General features: G+C 49.9%; 1 protein-coding gene and 1 non-coding gene across 5 annotated transcripts; one reads left to right on the forward strand and one right to left on the reverse strand.

The window, feature by feature from the left end:
- The first annotated feature begins 1,134 nt into the window (after positions 1–1,134).
- LOC101946281 (zinc finger protein 135-like) lies at positions 1,135–19,436 on the forward strand. Of its 4 annotated transcripts, none has more exons than XM_065570013.1 (4): positions 1,135–1,671; positions 2,965–3,091; positions 15,108–15,221; positions 16,893–19,436. In XM_065570013.1, the coding sequence occupies exons 2-4, from the start codon at positions 3,058–3,060 to the stop codon at positions 18,083–18,085; spliced, it is 1,341 nt and encodes a 446-aa protein (XP_065426085.1). In that variant the 5' UTR covers positions 1,135–1,671; positions 2,965–3,057; the 3' UTR covers positions 18,086–19,436. The 4 variants fall into 4 exon arrangements, with proteins under 4 accessions (XP_065426085.1, XP_065426087.1, XP_065426086.1 ...); XM_065570015.1 differs by having other exon boundaries at positions 1,260–1,671; positions 16,896–19,436; XM_065570014.1 differs by having other exon boundaries at positions 1,288–1,697.
- A 3,553-nt stretch (positions 19,437–22,989) lies between these two features.
- On the reverse strand, positions 22,990–23,063 carry TRNAT-UGU (transfer RNA threonine (anticodon UGU)). The gene has a single exon. It is a non-coding gene; the product is annotated as a tRNA-Thr (tRNA).
- Positions 23,064–25,239: the final 2,176 nt, after the last annotated feature.

Here is a 25,239-nt window from a genome sequence, read left to right on the forward strand (position 1 = left end):
AATGAATACCCCAGCGACTGGTGACCTGGTGACCCAGAGGCCCAGCTCAGGAGTTGCAGCCAGTTCTAGTCAGTGGGAGGACAATGGGCTGCAAAGAGAGGACCCCAGTAACCTAACCAGCTGGTTCAAGCCAGAGGGGGCCAGAGGACAGAAGAGAGGCCCAGGCAACCCTGTTTACCTGGAGAGAAGACAATGGACAGAGGCAGGGCTTGGGGCTAGTGATATCAGATGCCCTGCTGGGAAGCAGGGGGAGCTCTGGGCTGGAGAGGGAGAGCAGGCAGAGCCCACCTGGATACAGGGGAGACTTGGATATGCTGTGCTGAGGGAGGCCAGGCCTGAGGGCACAGAGAGTTTCCTATGCTGTGTTCAAATGCTCGATAAACCCTTCGGTTTTATGCTGGCTGAGTGTCACTGCAGTCTGGAGAACAGGGTTGTATTCTTCCCTTTGGGAGAGGAGGCCCTGGGGTTCAGAGCAAGTGGACTCCCTGAGGGGGCCCAGGGCGAGAAACAGGTGTGCTAAGGCTCAGAGAGGTGCGGCTGCAGGAGGTGGAGGGGCTTAATCCCCTGAGAGAGTGGACCCCTGAGAAGGGCTGTCTCACTCAAGGGGGTTCCCCCACGGACCGCACGGGGCCAAGAGTGGGAATGATCTGTGAGTCGGAATGATCTGTGAGTCTGTGACAGTGACCCCTTGCACAAAGCAAGCCTCTGAGTGTGACCCCCCTTATCAATTCAAAACACATTTCTTCTATTTAACCTGATTTTAAATGCTTAATTTATTCTTTATCTATTCTTTAAAATGAATTTACCTTTTCTCACCACTTTTAAATTAAGCCTAAAACACACTTTAATTGAATTATTGTTATAAGCAGAAAATATTTTTTTTAATAGTTACTAATACTGGGGATGCAAAGACATTTGTCAATATCACTTTTCACAGCAGACTTCGTGCTCCATTGCCACCCTCACTTCTGCGCTGCTGCTGCCTGCAGAGCTGGGTGCGCTTGTGACCCCGACATAACTGAGGACAGTAACCCCCAGTCTGAGAACTCCTGGGCTGCCCCCTCTGGCTTGATCTCTTTCCCGTTCCCGGGCCGGGGGGGGGGGGACTCCTGGAGCTGGATCGGCCCCTCCTGAGGGGAGCCGGGGGGGGGGGCGGGGAGGCCAGCAGCGCTGGGAGCCACTGACGCAGGGGAGCAGAGATGGGCTGAGGAGGGGCCGCTTGTGCAGAGTCACTTCCCTGCCCGCCCCCAGCGCTCCCTCCCCGCGCTCTCTCTCCATTCCCTGGGGGGGCCCGGCTCAGCAGAGCCCGGGGCTGTCCTGGGGGGCGAGTCCAAGCCACCGCAGACAGCCCCGGCGAGCGCGGCAGCCCGGGTGGGGTTTGCAGGGCACAGGAAGGGGCTGGAGCAGCTGGGAGCGGTGGGTGCCGGGAGGAAGGAGGCAGGAGCTGGGAGAACAAAGAACCGAGAGCAGCAGACTCCGGGCAGCTCCAGAGAGACCAGACGCTGCCGCCTCCATCGTGACCTGTGAGCTGAGCAGCTGCTGCTTCCCCAGCGGGGTCTATGCTGGGGAGAGCCCGTCATTAACCCCTCCGTGCCCGGCCGGGGGGGGACCTTCTCCGGCTAGAAACAGCCCCGGATTCTGCTGACCCGCACTCCTGAACTGAGACTCCAGGTGACTGAGACCTTGGGGCTGGACAGGTGACTGACTCTGCACAGTGCCCCCCCCCCCCCATCTCTGCTCCCCGGGTGTGCGGGGCCAGAGCTGCTGCCATCATTAAGGCCAGAAGGGATCCTTCTATCAGCGAGTCTGACCTGCTCCCACTGGCTCTCTGTGGTGTCCAGTAACTTGTGTGGATAAAGCAGGTCTCTCTGACTGGTACCCCCTTCCCCCCACGTGCAGAACGGGGCCAGCCACGGGAGAGAGAAAGCCACCGAGAATGGGATGGTGACCACATCTCCCATCCAGGGAGGTAGGGCGCTAGGAAAGAGGAGGGCATCAGGAGAAATAAGGGGAGGCAGGTTCCCAGATTTCAGACTCCCCCAGGCACACTCACTGCAGCATCCCTGCACAGGGTCACTTTCCTGTGAACAAGGTGAGGAGCAGAGAGAGGAAAAAACAGCCCCTGACTCTCCCTGTTTCCCCTGCTGCAGGAGTGTACTGCCCTGGGGACAGTGCCAGGGGGAATCCCTCCAAAGGGGCTCCTTTGGTTCTGGACTTTTCCAGTATTTGGTTCAGACTCTATTCCTTGGAGGGTTTGAACATGTCTCTGTGGGTTTAGGGACAGGGAAAAGAAATGGCTGCAGTGGAGCCAGCTCAGGTAGGGGTTATTGGGGGTTGCTGGTGGGTTCCTGCTGGAGGGAAAGGGGCAGTAAATACTGAAGAGGTGGCAACTTCTGTGGAGATAGCCCTGGAGGGGGCAGGGAATACCCCAGGTGAAGAAAGGGAGGGGGATAGAGTGTGACAAACCTCTTGGGACTTGTTTAACCTGGGCCTAGATTCTAGGAACAAGCGCTTGGGTGTTGGGGGGAAAAAATCCCTAATTTGTGAAACAGGAAACAGACAAACCAACCCCCTGGGCAGGGCGGGGAAAACTGACCAGAATTCCAGTGTTGAACCCTCCACCTTCTAGCCAGAGACTGGTGTGACATGGAAAGGGGGCATCTACCAGTGAGGTGTAGGGAGGATGCCCCGTCTCCTCACATCCAGCTGTTGGCAGTGGGGAGGGTATTGGGACTGTATTAGCCTCTGGCTAGTAAGTGTGTGATGGATCTGCTGGGAGAAACAAGTGGCTCTCTCTTTGTTCTCTCACCCTGATGCCTCCTGGCTGCTCTCAGCAGTGTGGGGATAGAACTCTGCTGACTGTCTCTCTCTCAGAGTATCCATTTGATTGGCTCCTCTCCCCCATGAATAGTGGGGCTGTGAGTGAGGAAGCAGGTACTGAGTGTTGGACTCTTACTCTTTCAGGGGCTGGTGACCTTCGAGGAGGTGGCTGTGTATTTCACCAGGGAAGAGTGGGCTCTGCTGGACCCCACTCAGACAGCAATCTGCAGAGAAGTCATGCAGGAGAACTGTGAGAATGTGACCTCACTGGGTAAGGATTCCCGTCCCCTCGGTCTTGGAAGGAGAAATGAAAAGTTAAGATTCACGCCACACCCACAATGCCACCTCTGCTCTGCCCTGTCTCAGCATCATCCCGACATGGAATCATAGAACTGGAAGGGACCTCGAGAGGTCATCTAGACTAGTCCCCTGCACTCAAGGCAGGACTAAGTATTATCTAGACCATCCCTGACAGGTATTTGTCCAGCCTGCTCTTAAAAATCCCTAATGATGGAGATTCCACAACCTCTCTAGGCAATTTATTCCAGTGCTTAACCACCCTGACAGTTAGGAAGTTTTCCTAGTATCCAACCTAAACCGCCCTTGCTGCAACTTAAGCTCATTGTTTCTTGTCCTATCCTCAGAGGTTAAGAAGAACAATTTTTCTCCCTCCTCCTTGTAATAAGCTTTTATGTATGTGGAAACTGTGATCATGTCCCCTCTTAATCTTCTCTTCTCCAGACTAAACGAACCCAATTTTTTCAATCTTCCCTCCTAGGTCATGTTTTCTAGATCTTTAATCATTTTTGTTGCTCTTCTCTGGATTTTCTCCAAGTTGTCCATATCTTTCCTGAAATGTGGCGCCCAGAACTGGACACACTACTCCAGCTGAGGCCTAATCAGTGAGGAGTAGAGTGGAAGAATTAGTTCTCATGTCTTGCTTACAGTACTCCTGCTAATACATCCCAGAATGATGTTTCCTTTTTTTGCAACAACGTTACACTATTGACTCATATTTAGCTTGTGATCCACTATGACCCCCAGAACCCTTTCAGCAGTACTCCTTCCTAGGCAGTCATTTCCCATTTTGTATGTGTGCAACTGATTGTTTCTTCCTAAGTTTGTCCTTTGCATTTGTCCTTATTGAATTTCATCCTATTTACTTCAAACCATTTCTCCAGTTCGTCCAGATCATTTTGAATTTTAATCCTATCCTCCAAAGCACTTGCAACCTCTCCCAACCTGGTATCATCCACAAACTTTATAAGTGTACTCTCCATGCCATTATCTAAATAATTGATGAAGATATTGAACAGAACTGGACCCAGAACTGATCCTTAGAATCATAGAATATTAAGGTTGGAAGGGACCTCAGGAGGTCATCTAGTCCAACCCACTGCTCAAAGCAGGACCAATTCCCAGACAGATTTTTGCCCCAGATCCCTAAGTGGCCCCCTCAAGGATTGAACTCACAACCCTGGGTTTAGTAGGCCAATGCTCAAACCACTGAGTTATCCCTCCTTGTGGGACCCCCACTCATTATGCCCTTCCAGTATGACTGTGAACCACTGATAACTACTCTCTGGGAACGATATTCCAACCAGTTATGCTCCCACCTTATAGTAGTTCCATGCCAGTGACACACATACTAGCCCTTCTCCTCCCCTGTTACAGAATGCTCTGGGAACAGAGCAGTACAGCACAAAGTCTAACAACTTCTCTTTGTTAAGATAATATTTGGGTTCATCTCCATCATAGCAAACAGAAGCTTCCTCCCCCTGGCCTGCACTCGAGTACTGAACCTCCTGCACGCAAACCATCTGAGACTTGCAAAGTGTTACCACCCCTTTGCCCTCAACCTGAGTTTTCCTTTTCAGTCTCTGCCTTCACTTACCCCTCACTAAGCCTCACAGATCACTAGAACATATGCCACCAGACTGCTGACAATCCCCATGGCAAGAACACACCCTTGGGCACCTTTACTGACAAAGCCTACAACACTCAGCACGGAAATGAGGCAGAATTGTCCCCCCAAGTTTCACATGCACCTCTCTTCATAGCACAGTAACTGCTCTGCCAAGCTGCTCCAACCAATCCCTCCATCATCCAGTTACAGCTACAGCTGACCCAGTGCACACAGCTGGAGGGCATGCGGATAAATGCTGGGATTCCCATCTGTGAACACAAGCTCCTTGTTAGCCTCATGAAAGACTGAGGCAAAGTATTTGTTTAGATATTGGGCCATGCGTAAATTGTCCTTAACCTCCACTCCATCCTTAGTGTTTAGCGGTCCCACTTCTTTCTTTCTTTGTTTTCTTATTTATATGGCTATAGAACCTTTTACTATTGGTTTTAATTCCCTTTGCAAAGTCCAACTCTACATGGCTTTTGGCCTTTCTCACTTTATCCCTACATATTCTGACCTCAATAAGGTAGCTTTCCTTGCTGGTCCCTCCCATCTTCCACTCCTTGTAGGCTTTCTGCTTTTTCTTAATCACCTCTCTGAGATGCTTGCTCATCCAGCTTGGTCTACAACTCCTGCCTATGAGTTTTTCCCCCTTTCTTGGGATGCAGGCTTCTGATAGTTTCTGCAACCTTGACTTGATTTAAATCCAGGCCTCCTCCACTTTTAAATCCACAAATTCTTCAGCCCGATCCACTTCCCTAACTAATTCCTTAATTTTTTAAAGTTAGCCCTTTTGAAATCAAGAACCCTAGTCACAGATCTATTTTTGTTTATCCTTCCATTTAGTTTGAACTGAATTAGCTCATGATCACTCGAACCAAGGTTGTCCCCTACAACCATTTCTTTTATGAGGTCCTCACTACTCACCAAAACCAAATCTAAAATGGCATTCCCTCTTGTTGGTTCAGCAACTACTTGGTGAAGGAATCCATCAGCTATCGCATCCAGGAAAATCTGAGCTCTATTATTACTACTTGCACTTGTCCTCCAGTCTATAGCTGGGAAGTTAAAGTCTCCCATGACCACACAATTCCCATTAGTATTTATTTCATTAAAAACATTAAAGAGGTCTCTATCCATATCCAACTTGGATCCTGGCGGTCTATAGCACACCACGAGCACTATCCCAGGGAGGCTCTAGTAGCTTTCTTCTGCAGTGTGATTTTTGCCCAGACAGACTCTGTCTTATCCATTCCATCACTTTTTATTTCTTTACAGTCTACCTCATCATTGATATACAATGCTACTCCACCACCTTTGCCTTTATTTCTATCTTTCCTAAACAGCACATACCCTTCAATATCTGTACTCCAGTCATGACTACTATTCCACCATGTTTCTCTTATCCCTATAATATCTGGTTTGACTTCCTGCACCAATAGCTCTAGTTCCTCCATTTTGTTACCTAGGCTCCTCGCATTAGTGTACAAACATCTTAATTTTTGCTGTTTGGCTTCTCTCACATTGTTTACCCGATTAGGCCCAGACATTCTACCACCAGTATCACCTATTAGACTGGTATCTACACTACCCTTCCTCCTTACGTCCATTCTCCTACCCATGGCTGTATCCTTTCTTACTTCATTTTCTTCCCTGTCAATGTTAAAATCCGGTGTGGAGATTACCTGGACATCTCCCACCATCTCCCCCAAATTTCTAGTTTAAAGCTCTCTTAATCAGTTGCGCCAGCCTCCATCCTAGAAATCTATTTCCCTCCCTACTCAGGTGAAGTCCATCCCAAGAGAACAGTCCTCTGTCCATGAATGCTTCCCAGTGGCCATGTATCCGAAAGCCCTCCTTATAGCTCCACTGCCTGAGCCATTTGTTGATCATCATAATCTTGTCACACTTTTGTTACCCTTCTCTAGGAACAGGCAGAATCCCACTGAAGATCACCTGAGCCTGGATTTCCTTAAGCGTCTTCCCCAGTCTGGCATAGTCTCCTTTGATACGTTCCAGTGAGAATCTAGCCATATCATTTGTGCCCACATGAAGGAAAATCAGTGGATTGTTTCACGCTCCCGTTAGGATCCTCTTCAGCCTCAGGTCCACATCCCATATCTTAGCACCCGGCAGACAGCACACCCTTCTGTTCTCTGGATCAGCTCTGGTTACAGGCCTGTCTATCCTGCTCAGTAAGGAGTCCCCAATCACGTAGACCTGCCTTTTCCTGGTGATGGTGCGATTCTCCGGTCTATCCCCTATTCTCTCTGGCTGCAAGTCCTCTCGATTCCTATTGTCCCTTGCAAACCTCCGCAACCCATCCTGTATCCTCCTGGGGCTTATATTTGGTGTTGTTATCTCCATTGACTCTTCCCCTCTTCCTATAGGACTAGCTGCTCTTCTCAGCTTCCTTGCCTTCTCACCTTCAGCAACCACCTGCTGTGCCCCTTCTTCATTTTCCAACTCCACAAACCTGTTTCTGAGCTCTATTTCTCTTTCATTAGCCCATCTTTTCCTCTGCCTGGTTCTCTTAGTTGCATGCTTCCACTGTCCACTTTCCTCACCCAGCAGTCTCCCCTCAGAGTTCTTTGGTCCTGCTTCCATCTGCAAGTCTGAGCTTTTCCCTTCAGCCTCCTCATGTCTTTGCTCCATCATCTGCTTGAACCCTCTTCTAAACTCAACCAGAGTTTCCACCTGCGTCTCCAATCCTCAGATCTTTTCTTCCATCAGCTCTATCAGGCGGCACTTCATGCAGACGAAACTCTTTGCAGGTACCCCGTCCAGGATCATGTACATGCCGCAGCTTCCACATCCAGTCATCTTCATTGTGTTATCCACTGCTTGGGTCATTACCACTGCTGCCTCTGTATGTGTCTATAATTGAGCTTTTGCCAGCAGAGCTATGTTGGATGGTGTGCGTGTGTGCGCGTGCGTTTGTGCACTTTTTCACAGCCTTAAACAACAGAACTGGACTGGCAAAGCTTTTAAGAGCAAACCAGGTCAGAGTCTGCATGTGGATTTTAGAGCCCTTGAAAATATGCCTCTTGACCCAGAAATGTTGGTATCAGAGGGCAAAACTTTCAAGAGGATCTCCTGCAGGATGCAAGAAAAATGCACAAGACACATTGTCTGAAAGGTATCAGTGGTAGGGGTCTCACTCAAACGCATGGGTGACGCTCAGGTTCAAAGGCCGCAGCATGTTCTCTAGATCCAATGAATCACAGTGAGGTTAGATTGCTGGAAAGCCTCTGGCTGTTAACAAGAGCCTTAGGCCTGGCCTACACTACAGAGTTAGGTCAACATAAGGCAGCTTACGTTGACCCAACTGTGTAAGCATCTACACTAAAATGTAGTTCTCGCCAATGTTACTTGCCCATTACACTAACTTAATAACTCCACCTCCATGAGAGGCATAGTGCTTACGTCTGTGTAGTTAGATCGACGCAGTGTCAGTGTAGATGCCACGTTGCTTACGTCGACTGCTGCTGCCTTTCAGAAACTGTCCCACAATGCCCCACGCTGGCAGTTAAATTGGTGCAGTGGCTCCTGGTGAGAACACACATTACCGACACGAGGAGTGTAGAGCGCACATGTAAAATCAATTCAATAACTGTGGTGGCTGTATGTTGACTAAATTCTGTAGGGTCGACTTGCCCTTAGTCTTGCTGCATTTCATGTGCCTTTCAGGATCTCTGACGCTACCCTTTTCCTCGTGCAATCTGAAATTCCAACCTCTGCAGTTACTAGCTTTTTCTATACTGCATCCCCAAGGAGGCACTGGGTGCCATGTACCAGCAGAGATAAATGCCAAGGGACATAAGAACAGCCGTACTGGGTCAGACCAAAGGTCCATCTAGCCCAGTATCCTGTCTACCGACAGTGGCCAGTGCCAAGTGCTCCAGAGGGAGTGAACCTAACAGGTAACAATCAAGTGATCTCTCTCCTGCCATCCATCTCCACCCTCTGACAAACAGAGGCTAGGGACACCATTTCTTACCCATCCTGGCTAATAGCCATTAATGGACTTAACCTTCATGAATTTATCCAGTTCTCTTTTAAACACCCTTATAGTCCTAGCCTTCACAACCTCCTCAGGTAAGGAGTTACACAAGTTGACTGTGCACTGTGTGAAGAAGAACTTCCTTTTATTTGTTTTAAACCTGCTGCCTGTTAATTTCATTTGGTGACCCCTAGTTCTTGTATTATCGGAATACGTAAATAACTTTTCCTTATCTACTTTCTCCACATCACTCCTGATTTTATATACCTCTATCATATCCCCCCTTAGTCTCCTCTTTTCCAAGCTGAAAAGTCCTAGTCTCTTTAATCTCTCCTCATATGGGACCCGTTCCAAACCCCTAATCATTTTAGTTGCCCTTCTCTGAACCTTTTCTAGTGCCAGTCTATCTTTTTTGAGATGAGGAGACCACATCTGTTCACAGTATTCAAGATGTGGGTGTACCATCGATTTTTATAAGGGCAATAATTTATTCTCCTTCTTATTCTCTATCCCCTTTTTAATGATTCCTAACATCCTGTTTGCTTTTTTGACCACCGTGGATATCTTGTGAGAACTATCCATAATGACTCCAAGATCTTTTTACTGATTCGTTGTAGCTAAATTAGCCCCCATCACATTGTATGTATAGTTGGGGTTATTTTTTCCAATGTGCATTACTTTACATTTATCCACATTAAATTTCATTTGCCATTTTGTTGCCCAATCACTTAGTTTTGTGAGATCTTTTAAAAATTCTTCACAGTCTGCTTTGGTCTTAACTATCTTGAGCAGTTTAGTATCATCTGCAAACTTTGCCACCTCACTTTTTACCCCTTTCTCCAGATCATTTATGAATAAGTTGAATAGGATTGGTCCTAGGACTGACCCTTGGGAAACACCACTAGTTACCCCTCTCCATTCTGAGAATCTACCCTTAATTCCTACCCTTTCTTCCCTGTCTTTTAACTAGTTCTCAATCCATGAAAGGACCTTCCCTTTTATCCCATGACAACTCAATTTACAGAAGAGCCTTTGGTGAGGGACCTTGTCAAAGGCTTTCTGGAAATTTAAGTACACTATGTCCACTGGATCCCCCTTGTCCACATGTTTGTTGACCCCTTCAAAGAACTGTAATAGATTAGTAAGACACAATTTCCCTTTACAGAAACCATGTTGACTTTTGCCCAACAATGTATGTTCTTCTATGTGTCTGACAATTTTATTCTTTACTATTGTTTCGACTAATTTGCCCGGTACTGACTTTAGACTTACCAGTCTGTAATTGCCGGGATCACCTCTAGAGCCCTTTTTAAATATTTGCGTTACATTAGCTAACTTCCAGTCGTTGGGTACAGAAGCTGATTTAAAGGATAGGTTACAAACCATAGTTAATAGTTCCCCAACTTCACATTTGAGTTCCTTCAGAACTCTTGGGTGAATGCCATCTGGTCCTGGTGACTTGTTAATGTTAAGTTTATCAATTAATTCCAAAACCTTCTCTAGTGATACTGCAATCTGTGTCAGGACTAAATCGAGAGTTGCCTCTCCCCTTGTGGGTTCCCGTACCATCTGCTCCAAGAAGCAGTCATTTAAAGTATCGAGAAATTTTGTCTCTTCATTTCATCCTGAGGTGACATGTTCCCAGTCAATATGGGGATAATTGAAATCCCCCACTATTATTGAGTTCGTAATTTTGATAGCCTCTCTAATTTCCCTTAGCATTTCATCATCACTATCACTGTCCTGGTCAGGTGGTCGATAATAGATCCCTGATGTTATATTCTTATTAGAGCATGAAATTACTATCCATAAAGATTCTATGGAACATGTGGATTCACTTAAGATTTTTACTTCATTTGATTCTACATTTTCTTTCACATATAGTGCCCCTCCTTCCCCTCCCCCCCAGGTACGACCTGTTCTGTCCTTCCGATATATTTTGTACCCCAGAATGATTGTGTCCCATTGATTGTCCTCAGTCCACCAGGTTTCTGTGATGCTTATTATATCAATATCCTCCTTTATCATGAGGCACTCTAGTTCACTCATCTTGTTATTTAGCTAGCATTTGTGTACAAGCACTTTAAAAACTTGTCACTGTTTATTTGTCTGCCCTTTTCTGATGTGTCCGATTCTTTATGTGAATGTTTCTCGTCTGATCTGACCCTTACATTATCCTTTTCCATCCTCTGCTCCTGACTAGAACCTAGAGCAGGGGTTGGCAACCTATGGCATGCGTGCCAATACGGCACGCAAGCTGATTTTGAGTGGCACGCAGCTCCCTGACGTGGTCCTGGCCCTCAGCCACACTGCTCTCCCCTGCGGGGGCAGGAGGCAGAAGCTTGGTTCTGCAACAGCCAAGCTTCCCCCCTCCCCCACTTCTTCCCCCAGTGTGGTGCTTTCCTGCCCCTCCTCCTCTCCATCCCTGCGTCAATCAGCTGATGGCCCTAGCGAGGGGGGAGGGGGAAGAGCGGCAGCGTGCACACAGCTCCATAGAGGATGCAGAGAGAGGTAGGGACGGAGCCTGGGGAAGGAGGTGGAACAGGGCATATCCCTTCCAGCCCCCTGCCATGAGCCGCTCAGGGCAGGGGTCTGGGAGCACCCCCACGAGCTGAGCACCCCAGCCTTCTGCCCTGCACCCCCCATACCCCCAGCCCTCTGCCCTGAGCCTTGAAACCCCCCAGCCCTCTGCCCTGAAGCCCCCCACCCCAACACACACCCAGCCTTCTGCCCTGCACCCCCACAGCCCCATTCCTCTGCCCTGAACCCTCCCACACACACACCCGGCCTTCTGTCCTGCACCCCCCACAGCCCCCATCCCTCTGACCTGACCCTTGAACCCCCCCACACTCCTAGCCCTCTGCCCTGACCCTTGAACCACCCCACACACCCAGTCTTCTGCCCTATACCCCCCACACACCCCAGCCCTCTGCCCTGATTCCCCCCCCCACACACACACCCCAGCCTTCTGGCCTGAACCCTCTCCCTCAGTCCTCTGCCCTGACCCCTGAAACCCCCCCCCCCCCCCGCCCAGGTCTGGGGTCCCGGCCATAGGCCCTGCTCAGCCCGCTGCCGGCCTAGGTGAACAGAACCCCAGGCTGGCAGTGAGCTGAGCAGGCTGGTGGCGTAAGATCAGCATTTTAATTTAATTTTAAATGACACTTCTTAAACATTTTGAAAACCTTGATTACTTCACATACAATAGTCTAGTTATATAATATAAACTTATAGAAAGAGACCTTCTAAAAATGTTAAAATGTATTACCGGCACGTGAAACCTTAAATTAGAGTGAATAAATGAAGACTCAGCACACCACTTCTGAAAGATTGCCTATCCCTGACCTAGAGAATCTCTATCAATAGACTCTCCTCTAAGAGAAGTCTCTATCTGATCCACATGCTCCTCTGCAGCAGTTGGCTTTCCCCCATCTCCTAGTTTAAAAACTGCTCTGCAACCTTTTTAATGTTAAGTGCCAGCAGTCTGTTTCCACTTTGGTTTAGGTGGAGCCCATCTCTCCTGTATAGGCTCCCCCCATTCCAGAAGTTTCCCCAGTTCCTAATGAATGTAAACCCCTCCTCTCTACACCATCGTCTCATCCACGCACTGAGACTCTGAAGCTCTGCCTGCCTACCTGGCCCTGCACGTGGAACTGGGAGCGTTTCTGAGAATGCCACCATAGAGGTCCTGGATTTCAGTCTCTTCCCTAGCAGCCTAAATTTGGCCTCCAGGACGTCTCTCCTACCCTTCCCTATGTCATTGGTACCTACATGTACCACGACCACCATCTCCTCCCCAGCACTACACATAAGTCTATCCAGATGCCTTGAGAGATCCGCAACCTTTGCACCAGGCAGGCAAGTCACCATACGGTTCTCCCATATGATTATCACAAACCCAGCTATCTATGTTTCTAATGATCGAATCTCCCATTACTAACACCTGCCTTTTCCTAGTGACTGGAGTTCCCTCCCCCGGAGAGGTAACCTCAGTGCGAGAGGATACCCTAACACCATCTGGAAGGAGGGTCCCAACTATGGGAAGGTTTCCCTCTTCTCCCGTTGACTGCTCTGCTTCCCTGAGCCTTTCATCCTCCTCAACAGGAGGTGGGACAATTCTACAGACAGTCACTTACCCCAAGGGTGCTGTATTTGCTCCTTCTTCATCTGGAGAACTCCCTTGTGAAACTCCCTGTTGCCAGCCCCTGAGATCACTTAGTGGAGAATTACAACCACAGTTTCCGCCCCAGGTTTGTGCAAGACCGTGTTTTAGGAGCCAGGTGATAATGTGAAAAGCTGCTTTGGGGAGGGCTCTATCTCAGGAAATGCTTCATCAAATCACCCCATATTTGGGCCACTAGCCCTGCTCGGCATCCCTATGATAAGCAGCAAATTTCAAGAGATTCTTAGCAAACAAGGGGATGTTAGACCAATTAGAACAGCTGATCTTTATAGAGAATGTAATGTTGAACTTTAGCTATGGTAGAGCTGGTGGTCTGCTATAATAATTTCCCAAGTGCATAAAGGGTATGATAGTCGGGGGGGGGGGGAGGGCTCATTGGATAGGAGACAATGGGAGGTTCCTTCCTTGAGAGAAGGTGATGCGGGGTTGGTGCATGAAAATTACTGGGACAGGAATATGGGTCTTCAGAGTCCCAGAAGGGTGGCGGTTCTGTGCCACCACTGGGCAACCTTGGCAGAGCTACTGACAATGTACATCCTGGCAGACCAGTCACTGCAGGAAGTGTCGCCCACATGAGAGATGATTGGCAGCTCTTCCAGTGACCTCTGATCCAGGCTTCCTTTTAAAACCTGGAAATACTGGGAAGCCCTTTGTGCAGCAAGGCAGATCCCTGACCTATTGCTGAGAGAGACCATGCCTTGTTCCTGGTCCCTGCCTTGTCACCCTGCTCTATGCTTCCTGGTGTTTTGAGCTGGACCCTGGCATCTGATTTTGGCTTGACCACGTAGGCCTGACCACTTATGGTTCTCACCACTGGACTTCACTTTTCATGCCCTGGTTTCTGTTAGCTATAGACACGCTCCAACTTCTGAGCTCTCTGAATGTCTGCCTGGACTGTCCAGCTCCCTGGACGCTCATAGTGTTGACAGATTCGCTACTTCTGAAGAAGCAGTGCATCCCAGCTTACCAGTTACCACTCAGATCACAACGCCATTTAACTCAAGGCACTCATATGTGTTTCTAGTGAAAATAATTGAAAGTTTATTTAACCAAGGATAGAGATTCAAGTGGTAGCAAGTAGAAGTCTTGGAAACAAATGGTTACACATCAAGTAAAATCATAACACGCTTTCTAGAACCTAGACTTGCCTACCTAACTAGATCCATTCACGTTATAGAGCAAAACCCTGCAAAGTCCCTCCGGCATTTTACAGCCAGGCTTAAGTGTGATCATTTTTGCGGATCGACTGCGGGTATAAATTTTGTATCTAGAGTCCTGAAAATCTGCAGATATCCATGGACCATTTTTGCGGATCGTGGATTGGATGTGGATATAAATTTTGTATCCATGCAGGGCTCTACCTGTCTTACTTTTGTCTATACCTACAACTTAAATCTATTTAATACACAATGATTACATTTGAAATAACATATGAGATGACCATAACAATGATCAATGAATTATAAAATGAACTAATTGGCTCCATGAACCACGGAGACTCTTTCTTTTCCATCCCCACCTGCAAGAGCCGCAGTCTCTCTTCCCTGCATGTTCTTTGGATCTTCGAATTCCCCCCTGAAGTCACATGGCCTGATGCTTATTTTTCACATTCTCCTTTGGCAGAAGAATTTGTCTGTGGTTCCTGAACTACGCCATCTAATTTGCCAGCTTTATCCACGCACAGTGTTTTTTATATTCCCTCCCTTTACACCTGACTCACTAGATTCCTTAATGCCGCAGTATGTGCTTTTCTGACATCTAATGCTGCTTAGATCCTGCATTCAGTGATATCCCTGCCCTTCCTGTTCCTTACTCCACTGAACCCCACCAGCCCATGCTTACTGTTCCCAGTTTCCCCAGGACTCTCTCATTCTCTCTGGACCTCGATGTCGGTTAGAAGCAGAGCCAGGGAGACTTGCCCTCTGTCTGGAGTCTTAAATACCTGGGACATGCAGTTCCACTCTCTGTATTTTAGGATCCTCTTTGATAATGAGTGTCTGGCTGTGTGTGTTCCCAGCAAAGATGGGAATAGTTAAATCCCTCATAAGCAGAGTGTTCTGCACCTTTGAGCACCTGGGGAGCTGGCCCTGCGATTTTATTGGTTTAAAATGGACTGGGATTAAACTAAGAGAATGTTTTTTGATGACAAATGGCCTATGAATTCCCCTGATCTCCCTTGTTTTCTTTCCCTTGAGCAGGGATTCCGGTTTCCAAACTTTATGTGATCTCCAAGCTGGAAGGAGGGGAAGAGCCATGGGTCCCAGATCTGCAGGGTTCAGAGGAAAGCGAGATCCTGAGAAGTCCCTGCACAGGTGAGGAAACATTAAACCAACCCAGAAACTGTAAGTGCCTGAAAGAAACAGCTGGGATTCACAAAAGACTTTGTGAGCTCTGTGAGCTCAGGGTTTTCCCCAGACTGACACCTTGGCAGGAGCTCCCTCCCTTCCTACTGAGTGTTTGGATGGGATGTGGACAGGGCCGGCCTTAGGGAAAATGGCACCCTGGGCAAACTTGCATTTTGGTGCCCCTGTCCCCCATGGGCTCCCCAGGCAACCCACCCTCCCTTTCCCCCTAACCTCTGCACTGTGCCCCCTTTCCCCAAATGCCTGCTCCCCCTCCTGCACCCGTAATCACTACATCCCCTTCACTCCTAACTTCTGCCCCCTCCTGTTGCACCCCAACACCTGCCCCTCCTGTGCCCCTAACCCCTGCACTGTGCCCCCTTCACCCCAGCCCCTGCACTCCACTCCTGTGCCCCAACCCATGCTATGCTTCACTGCTACCCCCTGTGCCGCTCTCCTGAGCCCCTAACCACTGCACTGTGCCCCCTTCACTGCTACCCCCTGCGCCGCTCTCCTGAGCCCCTAACCACTGCACTGTGCCCCCTTCACTGCTACCCCCTGCACCGCTCTCCTGTGCCCCTAACCCCTGCACTGTGTCCCCTTTGCCTCTAACCCCTGCATCCCCCTCCTGCACTCATGTGGGGAACCTGACCTGGATGCACAAAGAAGCTGGCATTGCTCCTTGCTCCCCCACTGGACTTCTGCTCCTCCAACCCACACAGCTCTAGGGGGCTGGGAGGGGGGGGAGCAAGGATTGATGTCAGGGCTTCCTACATCCAGGTTCCTTTCCCTGTGGGCTGAGTAAGGGGAGGGCAGGACAGCAGTAGCTCTTGATACCTCAGCACAGTACAGGTGGGGAAGTGACTTGGATGCAGGGAGCCCTGGTGTGTGTGTTGGGGGGACTGTGTGAAGGAGTTTGTGTGTGCGCCTGAGTGAGTGAATGCGCTGTCTCTTTAAGAAAGCACTCCGGCTCAGGAGCATGAACTAGGCTTGTTCAGACACAAGCAGCTGCCAGCAGCAACGGCCCCAGAGAGGCAGCAGCACACACAGATTCCCCCTGTCCCGTCACCCCAGTGTAGTGGAAATCGGGTACATGGGTGAGAGGGAGGGGGACACTCCCCATCAATCAGCACCTCCCCCCCCCAGAGCAGTCAGGAGGACACTCCCAGTCTGGAGTGGCCAGGGGCCACTCCAGGGATGAATGGAGGGCAGAGGCATGGAGGGGACAGGAACAGCAGTGGCTGCACACGTGGAGCAGGGCGGAGGAGGGGCCCCCTGCTCCAGATCAGTCACCTGGCTCCCACATCTGGTCGTCCAATGGCCCCCTGCAGCTCGGGTCTCTCCCACTCCCGCACGCTGCTGCTCACCTTCCTGCCGTGCCGGCTCTGTCAGCCCAGGAAGCCTCTCAGCAGCAGATCAGGTGGGAATCCAAACCCTGGGCCTGGCATCCCCTTGGGTGGGGCACCCGTACGGCCCACCCTAAAGGCCGGTCCTGGATGTGGAGCAGAATTGATCCCCTCCACTCTCCCGTATGGGGAAGAGTTTGGGGAAATTCAGTCCCTGATTTTTTTATTTTCTGTCTCTCCAGCATTTACTTGGGTTTCCTCTCTGCCTAATTCTGAGATTTTTCTTCCATTCTAGCAGGTGATGGGGTAGTGAGGGAGAACGAGGAGCAGAATCCTCACCAGGAAGATGCTGAGCTAGCCGAAGCGCATGGGGCATTACTGCAAAGATCCAAAGGGAATGTGTCTAGGTGCCATGAGCCAGGAAAAGCTGGTGAAAGTTACCACAGACCAGAGAGAGAGCAGGGAAACCAGTCAGTGGAGAAAGTGTATGAACCCTTTAATTATCAGGGAACTCACAAGGACCTCAAGGAAACTACATCCCAGGAGAAAATCCTCAGGGAAAAGAGAGAGAATACATGCAGCGAGTGTGGGAAAAACTTCAATTACCGCTCAGCCCTTATTCGACATGAGATAATCCACACGAAAGAGAGACCCTACAAATGCTGTGAATGTGGGAAAAGCTTCAATCATTCCTCAGCCCTTGTTAGACATCAGCGAATACACAGAGGAGACAGACCCTATGAATGCTGTGAGTGCAGGAAAAGTTTCACTCAGAGATATACCCTTATCTCTCATCAGAGAATCCACACGGGAGAGCGACCCTATGAATGCTGCAAGTGCGGGAAAAGCTTCGCTCAGAGATCAGCCCTTATCTCTCATCTGACAATCCACACGGGAGAACGACCCTACGAATGCTGCGAGTGTGGTAAAAGCTTCACTCAGAGCTCAAACCTTACTACGCATCAGAGGATCCACACAGGAGAGAGACCCTATGAATGCAGTGAGTGCAGGAAAAGTTTCACTCACCCCTCCTCCCTTACCTCTCATCAGAGAGTCCACACGGGAGAGCGACCCTACAAATGTTGCGAGTGTGGGAAAAGCTTCACTCGGAGCTCAAACCTTACTACGCATCAGAGGATCCACACAGGAGAAAGACCCCATGAATGCAGTGAGTGCGGGAAAAGCTTCACTGACCTCTCCTCCCTTATCTCTCATCAGAGAGTCCACACGGGAGAGAAACCCTATGAATGTTGTGAGTGCGGGAAAGGCTTCTCTCAGAGTTCAGCCCTTATTACACATCACAGAATCCACACGGGAGAGAAACCCTATGAATGTAGTGAGTGTGCAAAAAGCTTCAGTCATAGCTCAGCCCTTATCTCTCATCAGAGAATCCACACAGGAGAGCGACCCTACAAATGTTGCGAGTGCAGGAAAAGCTTCACTCGGAGATCAGCCCTTACTACGCATCAGAGGATCCACACAGGATAGAGGCCCTATGAATGCACTGAGTGCAGGAAAAGTTTTACTGACATCTCCTCCCTTATCTCTCATCAGAAAGTCCACACAGGAGAGAAACCCTATGAATGTTGTGATTGTGGGAAGAGCTTCTCTCAGAGCTCAGGCCTTCTCTATCATCAGAGAATCCATAAAGGAGATAAACTCCATAAAAACATTCTCTAGACCTCTCAGAAGATTTTTTTTCTTTAATTATTTTCACAGTTCTCAGGTAGTGACCATTAAGGCTGTTTGCATCTTTTGCACACTGTAGTCTCTCAGCTCCCACACATGAGTTGTCCACTTTTGAAGCCTGCCCGTCTTTGGGGTTATCCTGTGGTCCTTTCTATCAACTCCATTGTCCTGCGAGTCATGGGAGTGTGTGTCCTTTCTACCAGGAATGTCCATCACCCCAGGTGGGGGAGATAAGGGGTGTCTTCAACCCGCTATGTCGAGGTAAAATCTACCTGGGCCTCATCACTGTGGTTTCCATGGAGTTAGCTAGCTTGAGTTCACTTTCCTGATGTAAAAAGACAGCTATTCTTGCAGTAAAGACATGGGCCATGGATAGTGGGTGGGGTTATCTAGCACATTTCCTCCTCATCTGACCTAACCACCATCACATTTCCTTGTCTAAACAAACCTGGAGAATCACATGTATACTCTTCCTCCCAGTGCAAAGTTATTGTTAGAGACGTCAAGTTCCTCTTTGAGGACAGATTGTCTCATTCCCAGTTGTTTTCACATTACCCTGGATCATGCTGAACAGCAGTTATTTTGTTGACCATTTTTCTCATTTAAAATATATTTAAATATAGTGAAGAGCCAGAGCAGTGTCAGGGAAATAAGGGTTATTTCAGGCTCTGTGACACTGGAAGGAGATGCAGTGACTCAGACATTCCATCCTTCCCCATCACCCCAGAACTGTTACCTTGTGTCTGAGCCATGCAGAGTTCACCCCTTCATATTCCTTCACTTCCCAAAATGTCCGGTGAGGTAGTATTCTTAGCTATCTGTGCTTGGGAATGGTGCTTGGATGTCTTTGATCCTAAATCGGTCACTCTGGCAAGAGATGAAAGTGTCACAGACTTGGAAGGGGATTTCAAATGGATCCCAAGCACCGTTCAAATCCCCCTTTCCCTCTATTGGCAAAGCCGCTTCTGGGAAGGTCGCCTGTTCCCCCCCCCCCCCCATGAAGATGCTAAAACTTTTGTAAATAACACTAATGAGACAGCACTGAGTGAAGCAGGTTTTATGGGAGAATCTCTCATCCTGATTCTGAGTTATCAGATGTAACCTACTCTGGAATTTCCCTTTAAATGAAAATAAAAGTATCTTCTACCTCTCTGTGATATTGGTTTTCTATCTTTCATGAAGGCTCCTTGGTCATATAACTGCATGTTAGTTTTGTTTGACAGAATGTAGCTCACATTTAGTGGGAAATTTCAGACAAATGACCATCATTCTTTACTTCAGGTTTGTTTTCCCCCCTATCCCTGCATGGTGACATGGAGAAAATTCAAATGCAGTTCAGTCAACAGGAGAGAATACTCCAAGCTACTGGACATATTATCAAAGAAACAGTAGTGTTTAAATCTCCACTCTGAAAAGGTGAACAGCAGCAGACCCCAAACCGTATAATTGACTGAAGTAAGTGCACATGATCACCGTGTGGTTCAATTGTTTAAGTCAATATTGTCTCAGATGATCCAGGGATAGAATTCCACAGCAAGTGACTTGGAACTAGGCAAAATGCCCAGGTATTTGGTTCCCAAGGCATTTGTGACCCAGTCCCTAAAGGAAATTACTCCTGAAGAGATCTCCTAGCTAATCCCAAAATTTGGGAAATACACACCATCACAGACAGCATCAACCCTGCACTGGCACTGCTTGGGTTAACTGCACTGTGTGGGCTGAAGAGGCCATACCCCCTCACCCTTCCTAGGCATGGTCCGACTGGAGACAGAGTATAAAAGGGAGCAGCTCAGCTCAGCCTGGGCGGACTGAGGAGGAGAGCAAACCTATGTTGTGGGCTCCTGCCGGGAAGCTGCTAGACCCTCAGGCTGCAGAGACCCAGCCATGCTGAGGTCCCTGCAGATACCCACTTGACCGCCAAGGATGGCCAAGAAGAGACGCTAGATGCTGGGAGATTACCGATGCTGGAAGTAAGGGTGGGAAGTGACCCAGGGAATGGGGCTGTTGCAGTGAGAGATCAAGCCTGGACACAGGAGTATTGGTTCTTCAAAGCCCTGGGTCAGGACCTGGTTGAGTAGGGTGGTCCCAGGTGCCTCTACCCCGCACTACACCCACCACTGGATCGTGTCACCACCTGAAGACAAGCTGTCTTGACCCAGGGGACAAATTTCTTCTCCTCCCAAACCCCTGCCTTCTTCCTTACGTGGCCACACACCCTGCAACAGGATGTATCAACCCCATGACACTGTCCATAATGATGTAGATGTGGAGGAAACAGAAGTGGTGTTTTTGTTGAACTCACCATTTGTGGGTGCTATAACTGTGTGTAAGATGAAATCAGTGTTGAGTGTGAGATGGCTGCAGAAAAATAGCTATTTTTTAATAGGAACCTCATCTCTGTTGTTTTACAGAGATTCTAATCCAGGGGTGCGCAAACAACGGCCCGGGGGCCGCATCCGGCCCTTCTGACATTTTAATCCAGCCCTTGAGCTCCCACTGGGGAGCAGGCTCTAGGGCTTGCCACATTCCAACACTCCAGCCGGGGAGCGGGGTTGGGGCTTGCCCTGCTCCGCATGTGCTGTGGCTCCGCGCAGCTCTTGGAAGCACTGGCATGTCCCCCCTCCAGCTCCTACACATAGGGGCACCCAGGGGGCTCTACACGCTGTCCCCACCCCAAGCATCGCCTCCACAGTGCCCATTGTCCGGGACCTGCGTCCAATGGGAGTTGCCTGACCATGCCTCTGTGTAGGAGCCGGAGCAGGGATATGCCGCTGCTTCCAGGAGCTGTTTGAGGTAAGCGACAACCGGAGCCTGACCCCCTCCCATGCCCCAACACCCTGTCCCACCCCTGATCCCCCTCGCACCCTCCAAACCCCTCAGTTCCAGCCCGGAGCACCCTTCTGCACCCCCAACCCCTCATCCCTAGCCCCACCCCAATCCCCTGTCCAAGCCCGGAGCCCTCTCCTACACCCTGAACTCATTTCTGGCTCCATCCCAGAGCCCACAACCCCAGCCAGAGCCCTCACCCCCTCCCATACCCCAACCCCAATTTTGTGAACATTCATGGCCCGCCATACAATTTCCATACCCAGATGTGGCCCTCTGGCCAAAAAATGTGCCCACCCCGATCTAATCCCTAACCACAACTGTACTCAAGGGTTCACTGGTGGAAAGGGGGATTAAAAGAAAACTACCATATATGAGAAGATTCTTTAATCATTGAGGATTTATTATTACCAATGAAAATGAAATTAAACATGAAGTTACTCTTTAACGAAGAAGAGGCTTAATTATGTGATCAACTGAATTATACTGGAAAAATAAAACTTGTATTGTTTTTCTTTTAGTTAGTAATATAGGAAATGTGGCTAATCCTGAAAAGCTTATTTGATGCAACTTATCCCCTTTGGCCTAAAATGTCCTGATGTAAAACCTCCAAAGGTTGGGGTGGGAGAATGTGTGTGAGAAATAGAGTAGAGGAGAAAACTTACCTAGTAGAGATTTGAATGATTTGTATTTCAAATGGAACTTATTTTGATTAGCTTCAAAGTCAATTTCTATGTAGGTATGTTAGCAAAAAGAAGAAGGTCAGAGAAAGTGTGGGCCCCTTACTGAATGGGGGAGGCAACCTAGTGACAGATGATGTGGATAAAGCTGAAGTACTCAATGCTTTTTTTGCCTCGGTCTTCACAGACAAGGTCAGCTCCTAAACTGCTGCACTGGGCAACACAGTATGGAGAGAAGGTGAGCAGCCCTCAATGGTGAAAGAACAAGTTAAGGACTATTTAGAAAAACTGGGCATGCACAAGTCCTTGGTTCCGGATCTAATGCATCTGAGGGTCCTGAGGTAATTGGCTGATGTGATTGCAGAGCCATTGGTCATTATCTTTGAAAACTCGTGGCGAGTGGGGGAGGGCGATTGGAAAAAGGAAAATATAGTGCCCATAGGTCTGCACTGTAATTTTATAGTCTTGCAGCCCAAGCCCCATAACCCTGAGTCAGCTGACCTGGGCTTTGAGACAGGTGCCCTGGGTGTTTTAATCGCTGTGTAGACATAATGTTAGGAAACGTCTACAGTGCAATGAAACACCCATGGCTGGTCCGTGTCAGATTAATCAGGGTCATGTGGCTTAAACTGTAAAGTTGCAGTGTACGTGTCTTGGCTCAAGCTCTGTACCCTGCTCTAGGAGCCCAGAAGGTTGGGAGGGAGTTTAACAAGTGGAAATGGTAAAACTGCACTTATGTATTACCCTGGACTCAATGGCATTTCTCCATTGGTCTGTCTGCTTTGGGGCAGTGACAAAAACACGTCCTGCTGCATTCGTTATTTCAAAGGGTGGTTTAGGATTTTCATTCTCAGACACGGTGCACAAAGCAGGACTCAACATAGGGTGTAAACTAAATGAGCCACCCACAGATTCTGGCAGCCACAATGAGCCATTTGGTGTGAGAGCTCAGACCCACCCCTGCCCCTGTTCCTGTCCCTGTCCCAGAGGAAGGGGGGTCAGCTGTGAGGGGACTGGAATAATGATAATACCTACCAGCTCTTAACACCCAAACTTTCAGTAACTCTATTATCAGTGCCTGTGAGTGTAATTTAAACCATAAGAACAGCCATACTAGTCTAGACCAAAGGTCCATCTAGCTCTGTATCTTGTCTTCTGACAGTAGCCAATACCAGGTGCCACAAAAGCTACACAAGAAGGCACCACTGGGAGTTGAACTCAGGGTCTCCTGTTTACAAAACAGGTGCTTTAGCCAGCTAAGCCATAGTGCCTGGCTGTAACTAAAACATGGTGTCTGTCCACATCTCACTCCCTGCCAACCCCGCCGAGGCCTGACAAGCGTTGCTTGTGTTTGGATTCTGTAAAGCAGAGGAGCAGGTGAAGTTTTACTCCCAAGGTGTGTGTGTGATTTTTTGGACAGGTCTACGCTACAAAATTGCCCTCCCCCCCCCTGAGCAATGCAGTTATATCAACCTAATCCCGGTGTAGATAGCACTGTGTCAACAGGAGGGTTTCTCCCATAAGCATAGCTTGGGGAGATGTTTGGCTAGTGAAGACCCAGAGAATAGGTGCCCGTGACTCTTGCATTTGGGGAGGCTGGGCGTGAGCGCTGGAAGCTCCATAGAAATGTTGGGTGTGCCTGCCCCCCCCCCCCACTTCTCTGCCCCCTCCCCTGGTGCCCAGACCATGGTGCCGCCACCCCACCCCACCCCACCCACCTTGCTCCACCCTCTCTCCCATTTGGCCTCTTCCCACCCCCGCTCTACCTCTTTCACTGAGGCCTGCTGGTCTGCCTTTTGCTTGCTCCTCTCCTCACCTGCTGCTCGTGCCTCTCCACCCCCTACCCCAAGGTCTGCCAGCCCCCCCCACTTCTCTGCCCCCTCCCCTGATACGCACCGTGCCCACTGCCCCCACCTCTCTGACCCCTTCCCTGAGACCCCCCCACCCACTGCTCGCATCTCCCTGCCCCTCCCCTTTGTCTGCCACCCACTCATCTCTGACCCCTCCCCTGAGACACCTGCAGTTCATGCCTTAACACCACTTCCCCAAGGCCCTTCCCACCTTCTGCTGGCGACTCTCTGACCCCTCTCCCAGAGAAGCATGAGCAGTGGCTGGGGGAGACCTTGCGGGGAGAGGCAGAGTGAGTGTGGGAAGAGAAGCAGATCGGGTGGGGCCATGCGGTAAGAGGCTGGCTGGAGGGGGGCCTTGGAATCAAGCCCAGGCAGGGCCATGGTCTGAGCGCTGGTGCCTCCCCCACTTGTCGGGAGCTTGTGGCAGCAGAGTTCCAAAGGTGGCAGCCCAGCACCCCCCAAGGGAGGTGCATCACATCCAGCAGTTCTTGCCCCTTCAGCCTCCATTAGCCTCTTATAGCCACTGCCCATGATCAGTATCACTGGTAAATACAGTCAGATGAGACTCAGGGGGCCTGGGGTGTGAAATACCTGGATGAAACTGGCTGCCTCTGCATTCAGGAGAGCGGTGAGAGGGGGAGGGAACTCAGTGAGTAAATCCTCAGAAATCTCACCCCTGGGTTTGTAATGTCAGGCTCCAGCAAGCAGATTCACACACACAAATTTTGAAACAAAAACTTCACGAAGGAGTCGGAAGCACCTGCTGCTGGAGGGAAGGAGGGAGCCGTGGGTCCAGGGCTGGCTTTAGCAAGAGCAGGGCCCAATTCCTGGGGGTGGGGCTTGCTGCAAGCCCCGCCCCCATGAATCGGGCCACACTCCGGCCGGGGTCGCAGGGCTTGGGTCTGGGCCGGAGCCAAGCTGGGCCGGAACCAAGCCGCGGGGGCCGGGCCAGCCCGGAGCCGAGCCAAGCCAGGGGGCTGGACCCGAGCCAAGGGGGCTGGGCCTGGCCAGAGCGAAACCGTGGGGGCCGGGCCGGAGCCGAGCCGAGCCGGAGCCGCTGGGGTGGGGGGTGCTTGGCCGGGGCCGGGCCGGCGTGCTCGGCCGGAACCGGGGCCGGAGTGAGCTGCTCGGCCAGGGCTGGACTGGGCCATGCAGCGCCTCCCCGGAGCCCTTCTCGCGCCCCCTGCCACACCAGCTTACCTGGTGCTGCCTGCCTGTCTGCCCACCCCTGCTTCTTTTCGGACTTCCCACGAACCTCTGATTCAGGGGAGGGGAGGAGGGGGGAAGTGAGTTGGGGGCGGGGTGGAGAGCTGTGGCGCGGGGCCTGATTCAGCCGAATTGGTTGAATCAGCCTAAAGCCAGCCCTGCGTAGGTCAGGATTGAGGAGCACTGTAAAAAAGGAGGTGCTGAGGGTTGGGATTGGGGGCACTGGGAATAGGGGGCACATGGGCTGGGGCTGAAAAGCATCCTGGTTTGGGGATGGCAGCAGGCCAGGGGAAGGCAGCAGGTGATTCTAATTCCTTAGGGATATTTTGTGTGTGTGTCTGTGAAAGCAGGATTTATATGTTGGAAGCAATAACTGGGGCTAAAAGAACAA

This window comes from Chrysemys picta, chromosome 16, assembly GCF_011386835.1.
Source record: "Chrysemys picta bellii isolate R12L10 chromosome 16, ASM1138683v2, whole genome shotgun sequence".
NCBI lineage: Eukaryota > Metazoa > Chordata > Testudines > Emydidae > Chrysemys > Chrysemys picta.